The following is a 15,486-nucleotide window of genomic DNA, read 5'->3' on the forward strand; positions in this document are numbered from 1 at the left end:
AAACAGCCTTTCAACCTTCCCAGCTTAGCATATGTGGCAATCTTAATTTTAATAATAAACCTATATATCTCTATATCTAGCTCTCCCTGTCTCTCTCTCTCTCTCTATATATATATATATATATATAGATTGATAGATAGATTATAGATATATATATCCTGGGACCTGTACACTCACTCTTCTTTTTTTTTTAACTCTTGACTCACCTTACTAGGTGGCATATAAAATACAGTCTATATATATGTCTTGGTGAGATTTTTGTGAAAAAGAGCGTACACCAAGTTAAGGTACTCACCAAAACTTGATGATGAATTCAGTTTCAATAATACTACTCTACTTCTGTTGTTGATTTCATCTCCCTATTTATTCCCCACCTCCATCACTGGATTCCTATCCCGTTTAATTTCCCCAAGTCTTTTCGGTTTCTAGTACCAAGATGGGAATGGACCCCATTCCTGATTCAAAGTATAATTAAAGTTCATGAAATTAGTATTGTCTCAGTCTTTGATGTTATCCAAAAATGCTCTTTGGCGCACCCGCAATGTGCCCAGAATTAACTCCCTCTGTAATTCATATGGAGTTATGTGTGGTGGTAGCACATCTAAATACAGCTATAAATTCTTTTTCATGAGACTCAGTGCTCCTACTACTACTGGAACTGTATAAGTTTCCAAAGTAATTTCATGAGGCAAGCAATCAGATGCTTCCTGTTCCACTGGTTTCTCCTTAATTTGGGGACTCACTATTCCATCATACTGTGACATTACCTGAGTTGGATTTTTCTACACTAAATCCTTCACTTCACAGGTAATGCATATGTTTCTATTTCTTTAACTTCTCCATAACTAATCCTGTTTTCTGCTTTCCCTCTCTGTTTCTTGTTTTTGTATTGTGAAATGTTTCATATCCAGATGCCTTTGGCAGTATTTCTCTTCAAATATCTTTGGTACTACTTGTTTGTATTGATTAGTTTTGCTTTCTCCTTTGCATAAATAATGCACAATAATAAATCTGTTTTTCTTTCCAGTGTCCATATTTCTTTTTCAGATGACTCTCACTCCACCTCTTTCTCCTTACTTTGTGAACTCATTGTTCCATCATGCTGTGACATAACCTGTGTTAGACTTTCTTCACAAAATCCTTCATTTTCCAGATATTCAATAAGTTCAGCTTCTGTTTGTTTAACTTCTGTTTTACATTTCCCATTTATGATGTTGGTTTTGAATTGAAAAATCTTCCATATCTGGGTGCCTTTGCATGTGTTTCTCTTCAAATATCTTTGGGTCTTTTTTGTATTGGTTAGTTTGGCTTTCTCCTTTGCATAAATATTACACCATATCAAATCTCTTTTTGTTTTCCATGTCTGTTTTTCTTTTTTTATACCTTTGAAAATACTCTAGGTTTTGTTCTTTATATTTTCACACTTCTTCTGTTGTTTTCTTTTCCAAGGTGCCCACTGTTTCAATGTCAGTGTAAAGTTTTTCAAGTATCTGTTGTTTTAATGAACACTTCTGTGACATCCCCATTCTGGGCCAGTAATAAAGGAACCTGAATCCTCACCACTGGCACTGGACAGGGATATTTACTTGGAACAAAAATGGATACACTCAGTATCTCCAGATGCAGCTCTCTGCACCAAGTACAATTTCCCTTAAAAGCACACAGGAAACATACTCTGAGTTTCTCTCTCTCTCTCTCTCTCTCTCTCTCTCCAGGTCCCCAGTGGCACAGCTGCAGAGTTAAGCCCTCAGATGAATGCCCAAGCCAAGTCCTCCACCACTCTCTCTGTGAAACCAGTGCTTCGTGTCTCTGCTCCAAGTAGCTCAAACACACACCTGGGAAAGGCTGGCACAGATTTACCTGCTGTGCCCCATTCGGCCTAGCCTATAAGGTAGTTATCACTGCCACCATACACTACAATGCCAACTACCTAAGGCTCTTGCAAGGGTACCCAATTATACTGACTGAAATTAATGTTAATACAAATGGTAATGTTAACCAAACAGACAGGCTTCAGGAGTGGCCACAGTGTCACCAATAGATATAAGTATTCTCAAAGGTTAATTTTTTTTGTAAAGGACTAGCCACAATGAAAAGTTTAAATATATTTAATAATAAGTAATAAAAGAACATGAAAATACAAAATATTTATTTACAGTATTCGCTAAAGTTTCAATCACACGAAATATTAAAAGGTAACACAGTTGGAAAGATTCACACAGTTACAGAAAAAACAATAATTAACTATTCTCACTATTTTTCCTGACTGATTTAGAGAACTACTGTTCCTACTTACTTAATAGAGCAAGGCAAGATGAAGTAGGTGAGGGATCCTTCTATGTCAGATTCCAAGGAACAGAATGCTGTTGAGACTTCAGTCTCCTCTAATATTAAAACATTATTTCTATACAGAATGACATCACATACATCTGGTCATCTGACTTCTGGTTCCCATGCAACACTCCATTACTAGAAGCTGTCAATATTTATCACATAGGTGTCAATAATACATACACACAGAGCCTTGCTAAGATCAGCTGCAGCTCCTGGAAGTCATGAAAAAATTACAAACTTCTATTCCTACAGAGACTAACAAACCATGCTTCATACAGACATTACATCTCTGGCTTCATTCAAAACTGTGAGATAACATCTTTATGACCTAAGCCCAGTCTGAAGATTGGGGGAAGATGGGCGAAGGCTGCCAGCCTAGTCAAATAGAATTTGATACATAATTCTATCATTTGTATAAAATACAGGCTTGTGTTCTTAAATGAAAGAAAACACTGTAAAATGTGAACTTCAAGATTGTTGCAACATTGCCATCTGCTGTTATGAAAACTAAGCCAAGCATTTCAAATGTTCTTTGATGTAACATTATCTAAATAGTGGTGCTGAAGCAGCTGGCTGAACACATTCTTTCTATTGTCTTAACTTAAGGAATAACTGCTAGAGTATACATGTGAAATGTCTTTTATTGTTGTAGTTTCCTGAGCAGGTGTTAGATTGCTAAATAATGCAGTTTGTTGGCCTAGGAACTCCAGACTAAGTGCCAAAATGATGTAATGTGTATACTGGGAAAACCTAAGTGTCAAAGTGATGCAATTTGGGAGGGCCTAGCAAAGATTTGGTTAGTGAGTTTAAAAACTATTGTTAAGAGAGGGACTGTAAGCATTTTGATCTTGATATCAAACTTATCAGCACTCTGCCTGTTGTCTTATGCGAGTAGTGTCTTAGAAATATGTTTTCTTGTAGTAATAGCTTGGAACTTAGAACAAAGTTAGACAAGTGCTTTTCTGTTATATCCGAACTTTCCTACTGTATTATTTTAAGTTTCGATGTGATCTCTGAACTCTTAGATACCACTGTGGTGTAGTAGTATTGTCTTGTGTTTTAATTATTTATTATTTATTATTAAATATTTGAAAAATCTTTACCTGTGGTTGGTTTGTGTAGAGATAAGTAAGCTCTAGAGTACATTGCATATTTATAGAGTTTATTGTAATATGCCAATCTAATAAGCCTTAGACTGAATAGTCACATTACCAAATGGATAATAATATTGCACAGTAATAATTGGACACCCTTTTAAGGGCCTTTGGGTAGATGATAAGTATTAGCTGGTGGTGGCCAAAATTACTACCGTATAGTCTGGGTAAAGGGGCACAGCTGGAGAATCTGTGCCAGCCTTTCCCAGGAGTGTCTGTGAAGTTGTATAAATACTTATCTCAAAGTGTGTGTGGTGTGTCATCTACCTGGGTAGGGACACGAAGGACTGGTGGGACAGCGAGGGTACTGGAGGTTAGCTTGCCATCTAGGCTGAGATCTGAACCCTATAGCTGTGCCAGTGGGGAGTCTTATTGGGGACCTGGAGAGCAAGGGAGCAATCAGCCCCAGACTGACTGTGATCTTTGTGTGCACTTAAGGGAAATTGTACTTTACTGTATTTGTTATCCTTTCCTCTTATATGAGATGCCCTCCTTAGTGTTAGTGGTGAGGATTGAGGCTCCTTGATTGCTGGGCCAGGGCACGGTTGTCACACCCAGTAATTTAATTATTTAGTATTTTTCAAAGTTAGCTGTAGCTGAGCTTAACCTATTTTCTTCCAGTATTGCAGTATTCTCTGTTAACATGTTATACATATATATATATATCTATATATATATATATATATATATATATATATATATATATATATATATATGCATATAATATATGGATTCACTATACAATCACGAAATACTGAAATGTCGAACTTCAGTATTTCGAGACTGAATAGTGGAAAACCCACATACCCGAAAACCCAAAATCATGAATAGCACAATCGCGACCATTCACACACACACACACACACACACACACACACACACACACACACACACACACACACACACACAAAACCAGCACTTAAACACACACATACACCTACCTAACTACACTAAAAAAAAATAACACACACAAACACCCCCACTTATATATTCTAACTCCGAGGTCACACTAAACACACAAACACACAAACCCCCCCCCCACACACACACACACAAAAAAATCCCTACCCAATACCCTCACACATACACAAACACACACTACTTACCTGAAACCCCAGATAAATCCACAAACTGCACCACACATCACGAATGCGACACCACAATAGCAGATTCAACATTTGCGGATTCAACATTTCTGCATTTGGCATAGTGCAATTTTGCGTAACTGCACTTTCCACTATTCGGTCTCGGCGTACTGAAATTCAGCATTTCAGTACTTCAAGATTGTCTAGTGAATTTATATATATATATATATATATATATATATATACACACACACACACACACACACACACACATATATATATATATATATATATATATATATATATATATATATATATCTTTAATCCACTTAAAATACAGTTAGGACCCACTGTTGGTACATTTTTGACACAAGCAACTTTACAAATCCATTATCAACACAAGCATCTGTACAGATCAGTTTGATATTCAAACAACATATAATTCTTTACTAAATTCCAACTAGCTGTGCTGGCATATGTTAAACATCCACTGCCCTACTTCTCCTGGCATAGTTGGCAATACCTCACATCATCATAACTTTTGAAAGGTTTTCTTTTGAAAGTATTTTTCTTTCCTCTAATATGTCTCAATCTTTTTGAATAATTATTTTGAAATATTCTATCTGCAAATTCTGGGCTTCTTGCATAATAGTAACAATTCATAATTTCATCCTAATCTTAAGTAGTCCAAGGTATCATCTTTAGGGCTCTTTTTTGGCCTGGTTTATATCTAATATTCAGAAGCACCAGGACTGGCAGGAGACAAGTTTCTGGTCATGTTACCTGTCACGGCTACTGGGAATGGAATAAGTAAACCACCCACTGTCAGTTTCACTAGTCCAGTTATCAGCTATTCTTTTAGACATTAAAAATTCTCACATCTCTGAACCAGAAAAGTAGCTAGTTAGCTCACACATACAAAATGGTACTTGTCTTTGATCTGACTCACCCACTTAATGAGAGATGCAGCAAAAAACAAACAAAAAAAAATATTAAACTGAGGAGATTTAGCTACATAGCTCTCAATATCCATCTTCAAAATGTGAAACACTGCCTATCATAATGTTGAGCAAATGGGCAAACATGGAACACTTATTAATGGCTTCACTAGTAAATTCACAGCATGGTTAAATATGTTATTTTAAACTTAAAATAAGTCTGTTTTATGAATTAATATGATTCAGTATAATTTACCAGAGATAGTCGTTTTAAAATTCTTAACAATGAATGTGTGACAGACCCTTTCACTGTGCAAGAATATGGAACGTAGAATTTTTAAAACTCAAAATGAGGAACATTCCACATAAGGAGGAGTGGTTGAGACATATGTATACCTTTATTTGACCTATTAGACCCAGAAAATATTTTTACTAGTCTGTATGTAATTAATTCACAAGCTGTGTGAATCTAAAATGTGAAGTTTTTTTAGGGAGCAGCAGGTTTCCTACTTAAGGGCACATTTAAACATGAGGCCAAATGCCATTTCTGATTTTCCCATGAAATAGAGTTCTCACACTATAATATACAACCCTAGCAGATATTCTGAGTCTCTAAAGTGATAACCTGTAAACAGGAAACCATGTCTAAATAAAGGTGTAGTTTTATAGAACAATAAATGACAGTACGTTTCTTCCAATAACACAATACCGGACTATATTAAATGCAAAAATACACAGTTACTAATTTTGTTCCAGTTCAGTAAAGAATGTCATCAGACTGGCTTAGTTCATAGGTAGGTACTAGGCTATCGGCTCAAGGGCCTATGTAAGCCTAGCCAGCAAGGTTCCATAGCTTACGCCACCCAAGAAAGTTATTTTTCTGTGCCACTGTCCAGCAGAGACACAGAAGTGATCCCCGGGGTGTATTTCCTATTTCCCATCCACTTATCAAGATTTTTCTTGAAGAGTGATAATGAAGAACTTTGCTTGACATAGACGGGTAGCCTGTTCCAGAGTATGGGAAGTCTCTGGGACAGGAATTTATCCCTCCAGCATGTCCTGTTTATTGTGGTGACAAGGTTTAGGTCCCTAGAGCATGTAGCTCGGAGGGATTGGGATTTCTTTAGGTGTAGCATGTCCAACAGCTTTGGGTTTGACATAGCTTTGTATGTTAGGCAGAGATCACCTCGGAGTAGGTGATATGCTATGGAGTAAAGCTGGAGTTTTTTTGAGGCGGTCAGTGTAGGGCATTTGTTTGAGGCCAGTAATTCTCTTTGTGAGGTACTTCTGTGGCCTTTCCAGCTGCTGCAGATGTCTTGTGAGGTACATTCCAAAAGGGGCGTTGTACTCTATAATGGGTCTAATGAGTGACGAGTAGAGGGGAACAATGACGTATTTTTTCCTGGATGAGAACCCTTTTATGATGAGGTGTGCCACGTAGAAGGACTTCCTGACTACTGTGGCGATGTGACTATCAAAGGAGAAACTACTGTCGACCTGGGTCCCAAGGTCTCTTATCACGCATTTGGTGTTAAGTAGATTGCTGCCTATGTGGTAGTTCATGGGTACAGAGTTTTTACCAAAGGGGATGACACTGCACTTTTTGGCATTGAGCTTATTTCTTTATAAAGTGCAGTGTTGAGTCATTTTACTGCAAATAACCAAGAAAAATGTGACAAAAATGTAAAGGGTTTTGGAAAAGCTGATGCCACAGAAAACTCGAGGATCTTCTTTAAAGAAATACCACTTGTGTACATAAAAATAGATTAGTATGTAAACATTTATAAACCTACTATAAACACTTAGAAATCATCAATAGTGGGCACAAGTAAATGTTTTAAGGCATATTCCTCAAATGTTCTCATTTAAAATTAAAGACATAATTTAGATTTAGGAACATTTGTGCATATACTGCATTTGCCAATGAACCATGTAACGGTTTCTGTGGCACCATATTTCCTGAGATGGGTCAGCATCTGCAGCTGTGATGCATAAATTTACTCACTGAGCAACACCCTGGAAACTTGGTATATTACATCATAGTTTGACACAGTTCAGGCAATACATGACACTTTATTGAAATTTAATCAGTTGGCATACATATCGTAGGAGCTGGATTGTATGTATGCACAACTACAGTACGGGCAGCTATTGAAGGAGCTGTACATCAGGCATGCATAAAAAATATTTTAGAAGTTCTGTACAGAAAGGAAGCCCCATCCCCTCCATATTGCATATGTATGATGTGGGAAGTTCTAATGAGAAGTACTGTTAAGGCAGGTAATCTGTTAGTAATGTCTCAAAGAATTATCAACAAGAAAACAAGTGTAAGCCATTTGAAGACTATGATAGCTTTGCAGATTGCTATGTCCTACAAAATTGCAGATGACTGATAATGACCTCTAAAAGCTCTTTAATACCTCAGACTGTCAAAAAAATTGTTTTGTTCAAAGAGCAATGAATGAAGTTTAAAAAGATGCTTTCCAGAGGAAGGTGGTAAGTCTCAGCTAAGTATTTGTGGGAAATTATAAAGACTATTTTACCTTTAATAGTTGAACAGATACACAAAAGTGCAGAAGACTGTGTAGTGATAGTGCTCATATGCACTGCTAATATCTGTTTTTTTAAACACCTTTATTGAATTATCACTTGTGACATAGGCACATTTACATTTATATAATCAAACTGTATTAACAAGTTAAAATTAACAAACATTATGCTTCACATATACTGCTATATATCATATAACCTAAGCAACATTACATAAATTATTTAGTTTCTGCCCCTTTTTTAAAGAAACATCTTTATTAAACCATCACTTATGACATAAGCAATCATATATTTACATACATGAAAGCAAACCACACTTACCCATTCCTAGTTGTAACCATTTTATATCACAAACATGGACACACTCCCAGTTGCAAACATTATACATTACTTATAATCCCCCCAATCACGTTTGGTCAAACATTACATAGCTCACTTTAGGCCTGCCTTCTTTTAAACCTCATTTCACCCCTGTATACATTGTTCCCACAATTCCCTTTTTTCCTATGTAGTTTGCTCCTACCTTTTTACAAAGATCTCAGTTCCGGTTCTTTTATCTCTCTTACTATATTAACTGCTTCTAGTATAGTTGGTTTAGATTCTGATTTCCATTTTCAAGTAATTGCTTTTTTGGCAGCCACCGTTATTAGGCACAGCAAGGCCTTACCATGTCTAGACAATTCTGATTCTGTATCAATGCTCAGAAAAATCATCTCCCACGTCAGACCAAATCTGCCCAACCAGCATTTCAGTGGACAGTTTATAACACAAGCTACAAGAAAATTTTATACAGTTAACCTTTTTATTACACGGCTTAACAAGCAACTGTTATTTTCTATTGCAGGATTTAAAAAGTATTGTGTGTTCCACAAAGCATCATGACAAATTGTGTACATTTTTGTGAAACAACAAAACACCTTCCAACTGTGTGAGTTATAATAAAAATAATGCAGCATTATACAGAGGCATGCATTTTATTTTTATATACCATTTAGGTTAACATGAGGAACATGCTTAAGAAATATGTTATGTCACAAGGATGCCAGGCAGTATGGTAGCATACATAGGCTGTCTGAAAGTGATAAAAGCTGTAGTAAAACAACTGTTAAAGTTCAGAAATAAATAAAAAAAAGAGTTTTACCTTTCAGTGTTGAGTCAAGAATAACACTTTAGGATGTGCAAAGTACTTGTTTATTTCATAAATAGCGCTGAGAGACTGCTTAGTAAAATTTTCAGATCAGTCTCAAAGAATCAAGGTAAATACTTTATATACTTTTTAAATACTTTGTATACTTTTTTATCAATTTCATGCAGAACTTTGATGCAACATAGCTTTTAACAAATAATGTTTTTAAATATTTTATGTCCTCGTGATCCTCTCTTAGAGCTTCATGTGAACATTTGACAATGTCTTTTAAAACATAGCCCAACTGTGTTTAAGATTTATTGATTGCAACTTTTTAACATTTTGTACCAGTACACACTATCTCACAGACATCCTTGCAAAGACATCTCCCAGCCTGAGAAGGCCCGAGTGTACTGTCAAAGGTCAAAGGTGTAGTCAGGCATGGGTGCGAGCATACTGTCAAAGGTCAAAGGTGTAGTCAGACATGGGCGCGAGTGTACTGTCAAACGTCAAAGTGTAGTCAGGCATGGGCACGAGCGTACTGCCAAAGATCAAAGGTGTAGCCAGGCATGTTCTTTGTACTCTACTGAGTACCTTTTTTCTGATCATCATATTGACATGTTTTTTCAGGTTATATTTTATCTGCAACTGTCTAATTGAATGCCTTTAACAACAATAGTTTAGGGAGAACAGCTGAAATGTTACTTATATGTATTAAATGCTTGGGGAGCAGCATTTTACAGAGATGTGTCTATTTTTTAAGTGATAGGTGTCCATGGGGGTAGCATTAAGAGCTTTTGAGTACAAAATGGAATTTGCTTGCTACACCCCTGGATCTGGTTTCCACTGATACCTGACACTTTAAAGCATAACACCCCTTAACTCCTTCAGCACTTACTTTGCCTTCAACTGTTAGTGCAGACAGGATACTTAAGAGACACTTAAATATAAAGCTACTACTTATGTGAAATTATATCTTGCAGGATCACACATCAAATTTTCATTTTGTTTTTAACATAAACATATAAACATTTTATTTATTATGCATTTTGTGAAGAATAAACAGGAAACTTCATAACCTTCCATAACCCAACAACCTGGTACCAGAACTATTAACTTTGCGTGCTGCTTACACTATCTACAAACTCACAAAGGGGGGGCATTTTCTTAGGAACGTGGTGATTTTTAGCAGTATTGGGGCACAATGCCAGGCTGATCTCACTGAAATATTAGTTATTTTAAATACAGAGATAAGTTTTAACAGTTACTGACATCCTGTCCAAATATGCATGGTCTATGACAATAAAAAAGTTCATTAAAAGTATCGCATAGGAAAGATTATTTACAGTGCAAGCATAAAAATTTAGAAACATATCAAGGTTAATACCAATTTGCATGTATATTTCAAAAAAGCAAACCCTACAACATTTTTAATCCCTTGTTAAGTCAAAGCTTGGATTGTGGAAAGATTCACCTGCAACCTTAACATTTTTTGCAACTTTTAGTATGTGCAGGTATATAGACCAAGTGCAAGCATTTCTATAGTAAGAGTTATCATCACACCATCAAAAAGAGACCACTTCTTATGACTGCGTCCATTTCTTCAGATGTCTGCAAAGCATTCTACAATGACCTTAAATGCATAATGGGAAAATAGCTAAGCTTCACAGTATACAAAGTCAATGATTATAACTGGTGATAAATAAGAGGAACCTTTTGTGGATAAGAACTGGTAAAACATAATGGTTCATTGCAAAGTATGTATCCTTTTTCCAAAAATCAAAGGAGTTAAAAATATTTTACTAAAATATTTTACTGAAATGGCATCAGTGGCCAAACTTTAATAGATGAGTAGATTTCAGACAGCAAAAATGTAAAAGTATAACACGGATGGTCAAATAATGGGTGAGAATGAGTTTTACATATCACTGCATCCTTGCAAAGTTTTCAGAAATACAGTAAAACTAGCAAAACATGTCAATTTAACAGAGTGTTGGAATGGTGGTTTGTCAGAGATACAGAATCGTTGAAGGTTAGATAATACTACATATGAAGACAACACATGTCAAGCTGATGATAAAGGTAAATAGCTGCTTGTGCTGAAAATTTCTAGAGTTTTTAATTAGTGCCATCAAAAAGGCTCTACAGCTTGTACATCTACACTTATCATTATCTTACAATGATTGGGAGAGGAAAATAAAATTTCATAATGCCATAGGTCATGTAGTCATCATGAGTCATAACCTTGCCTATACTGTGGGTATCTTACCAGAGATACTACAAACTCATCTGAGTCATGGGGCACAGTAGGCATAAATCAATAGTGGGTCTACATGATCTATAATGAGAGAAGCATTATTGTATGTCAGAGCAATCAGATATGTGTGTGTGTGAATGTATGTTGCATGTATATATGTGGGTTAAGGGGTAGTCATACCTCCATATCCCCTAAACTAACAAGCAAATCCTTCAACAGTGGGGGGAACCATTGGACACCAAGGATAAATCTAAAGATGTGGGTTGGAGGACTACTAGACAACAGGGATAGCTCTAAAGATATGTGTTGGGGGAAACCTCTAGGCACCAAGGCTTAAATTAAACAAGATATCTTAAAGGCACTTACAAAAGACATAGGCATTGGGGTTGCATTAGATACCTGGGCGACTATAAATACCAGACGTTAAAGGCACTAAAAAAACAATTCAAACCCTGCACACTCCCACCCCCATAGAGGACATTTGTACTCTGCACTGTACACCAGAGAAACTAAAATAGTACCCAAGTCTTCAAAAGTAATGTAAAATGAAAATAACACATTACCCAAGCCTTTAAAAAGTAATGCAAAGTGAAAATAACAAATTCCCAAGTCTTTAAAAAGTAATGCAACGTGAAATGGGGAAGAGTTCCAAAACCTGCAGGCTTTACATAGGAGCAAAAAGCATTAAGCCGAGATGCTCCCTAATGTTTTAGTGTAGTTACATTTTCACACAATAGCTAGTTTGAATCAATACTGTATTTCATGATCCATAGTATGAATTATGAGGGACAGTGAGGGGAAGCTTCAGTTAAAAAGCTGTGAGGCACATTAGGTGGCACCAGGGAGATTATGTAAATTGCAGCCAGGACTCACTCACAAAACTTAATAGAGTGAAAGCTTTAGCATAGTCTCATGTCTGGGATTATTAACTGACTGTAAGGATATATGATTTGTGATGGTACGGACAAAAACATAAGCGATATTGGGGTTATCTCAATTCTAGGACAAATAAGAGGTACGTGGTATGTATGTTTTACTGTAAGTATGTGTGTTGGAGCATGAACGGGCTTGGGGGATCTGTGCCAATGTGATGCATGGCCTGACAGTCTTAACTATCACAGCAAAGTACTGAGTTATACTCGCAGTAGTTAATGGCAATCCAGGTGCATGCAAATTAATCAGTGATGAGGTGTTTCCTCACTGTGCCTAATATGTTTCTGGACCACAAAATACTGCATTATGGAAACTGACCCATTTTACAAGGAGTGGTGGGGCTCTTTCTGAATCCTTCGGTTAGTTCTGGCCAGGACAGTAAAATTGGTTTTATTTTGTCTGGTAACCTCAGTTTGGAAAGCTTGTGTTTTTATATGAACCATTTCATCAAGTGCATTTTTAAATGCTTTTCAAGTGCTGTAACTTATTCATTCACTGTTTGATAGTTACTCTCAAGTTTGTAAATCCTCTAATATTACCATCACTGCTGTTTCCCAAATTAATAAAAATAATATCTTCTGCAAATGATAGCCAAAGTCTGGTATAGTCTTCTTTTCTAAAACCATATTTTTATGTCTGAATTCTACACTTTCAGGTACAGATTGTGGACCTCTTCCAAACATTGAAAATGGCTACCTTGATTTACCAGATGCTTCCCTTGATGCTGTGGCCACTTATTCCTGCAATGATGGGTGAGTTTAGGATTATATGGCTTCGCCTACCTAACTATTAAGTTCCAGTGCAGAAATTGCAGCTAAAGCAAATGTTGGTCTTGCAGACCTAATTGTAAATGAATGATAGCAGTGGCAGTTGTAGGCAGATTTCATTGAGAAAGATGTAACATCACCACCATTTTACATGTAATGTCACAGAAAATAAATGTATGTATACAGCTTGCATTCTAAAACACAGGTTTCATCACAAAAACAGAAATATGTAACACAGAGACCTCTAATATGTTATTTAATAATGGAACTTGTCTACATTTCTTGAACATTACTGGCTAAACTGACTAGCTATATACATGCAGCATGACTGATTTTTTTCCCTAAGGATTAACAATAGGGCTTAACTCATAAGACCACCGTCATCATCATCATTACAGTAATGTATACATTTAGATTTTTTTTTAAAGTTATATCGACAAGAGTAATGTCTACTCTTCACTTTATCTTTAAGAACATTGCAGATGTCTATTAACACCATTTCTGTAAAGATTCAGGATGCCTGCACTGTCAGTGACAGGGATTATTGGATGATCTGCCTGGGTCAGAAAGGGTGGGACAGGTGCAGCTGAGACTAAATAAATTTGGCCGCTCTTCCTATCCAGAGGGAGGGACTAGTGATCTTCTGGTGCAGCATTACCACCTGGCATAGATGAGGCAGATTTACCCAGTGCCACAATAAACTGCCTGGGAGACATACAGATACTTGAATATACTGTGTAGTATCTGTCTTCAAGAAAGTCTTATGTTAGCAGAATTGTCTTAATTTTCTCAAGATAATTTTTGCTTATTCTAAAAGTCACAGTGATTAGTAGGCCTGTCCTTGGAGATTCTTGGAGTGGTGTAGCATTTGGATGGTGTGGAAAGAAACTGAGCTGTGGTGTTTCTATGACAAAAGGCATCAGTAGCTCTCCATTGAATTTCATACCTTTTACTGCACTGAAGTATTAAGTGAAAATAGGATGCTGGAAAGAAGTGGTTATATGGTAGCAAGACTTGATGTCTCCAGGATTTCTTATCCACCTTGGAAACACTCTAAAGGTGCTTTGGACAATCATGTTTCAGCCCCTACACTTACAATGACTTGTGCTGCAGCTTCTTGACTGGCTACTTCCTGGAGGTAGGAGAACAGAAGATTTATTACAGTACTTACATTTGAACTATAACACCTCAACTTAGTTCACAGAGTCAGGGAGACCACCTTAAGGCATGTCATCAGTGAAAGTGCTACCTGAAAACTAACAAACCAAATGGAGCATGTACAGGGTTCTGTTATCAATGTGCAAGGCAGCTATGATGAGAGAGTACAGTAGTGAAATGTGTATGGACACTTTAAAACTGAGGTACAGATTTATTTTTATTTTTTCTCTTTATCTGTTTATTTACTTAGGCATTATGTGATATGGACCCTAGGGCCCCCTTTTCAGTCATGATCTTAACACACATATTAAAAACGAAAGTGCATACATTTCAATTAAAACAGTTGGTACACCCAGCAAATACAAACCAATAATACGATTACACAAAGACAACAGGCATTCGATGCAGCAATGATTTGTTGGAAAATCCAGTGAGGTATAGAGAGCAATGTACACCAAACCATAATGTGGAAAGATCAAGAAGCGATACAAAAATCTACAGCTAAATTTGACCTAACTAATTGAAGGAAAATAAGAAATTATGAATTAGAAAATGAATAGAACAGAGTAGGAGTATAAATAAAAAGACACGGTAAAGATGTTCATTACGTGGCAAGTTCCAGAACAAGAAAATATAATTTACAGTTTGAAGGTGATAAGTTAAGAAGTATGAAAGAATGCTAGAAAATATTAAATAGACATGTCTAGAACAAAGAGATAAAAACTTTACAACAAATAAAGGTAGTCTTTTGAAACTGAGTAGATCTGAAGTTTGCCTGATGAGAGATATGCATAGAAGGGGTCAATATTATATCATCGAATGCTTAAAAAAGCGAATGATGAATAATTGAACCCATGTAAGTGAAAGCTTACAATCTCGAAAGCTCAGAACACCGATTTTTTTTCCAAGGGAAAAAAAAATCGCTGTTTCAAAAAAAAGAAAAGAAAAAAAAACTTCAAATAATACATAAAGTGGGGGGCTTCACCCCCCCACACCCCCTACTTAAATATACCAACTCCGAGATTGCACTACAGTGCCGAAAATGGCAAAGTAATGGAAGCGGCCAAGTGAATTCTTTCCCTGGGAAAGAATTTGCTTAAAAGCCGCTTCGCTATTTCGCGTTTTTGTTGTTTTAAGTCCGACCAAGACGCATTCGATATAATGCATCTTCGGTCATCTAATAG

The 15,486-nt window shown here is 36.4% G+C and overlaps 1 protein-coding gene across 1 annotated transcript in view; it reads left to right on the forward strand.

Annotated features, from left to right (window-relative positions):
- The window catches only part of LOC122806222 (complement receptor type 1-like), a 424,151-nt gene that overhangs the window by 176,524 nt on the left and 232,141 nt on the right, over nt 1-15,486 (forward strand). The window contains exon 6 of the mRNA XM_044076465.1: nt 13,033-13,129. Coding sequence (XP_043932400.1) covers nt 13,033-13,129 — 97 coding nt within the window. The remainder of the gene's footprint in view (nt 1-13,032; nt 13,130-15,486) is intronic.

This window comes from Protopterus annectens, chromosome 7.part0, assembly GCF_019279795.1.
Source record: "Protopterus annectens isolate FY-2018-M chromosome 7.part0, PAN1.0, whole genome shotgun sequence".
NCBI lineage: Eukaryota > Metazoa > Chordata > Ceratodontiformes > Protopteridae > Protopterus > Protopterus annectens.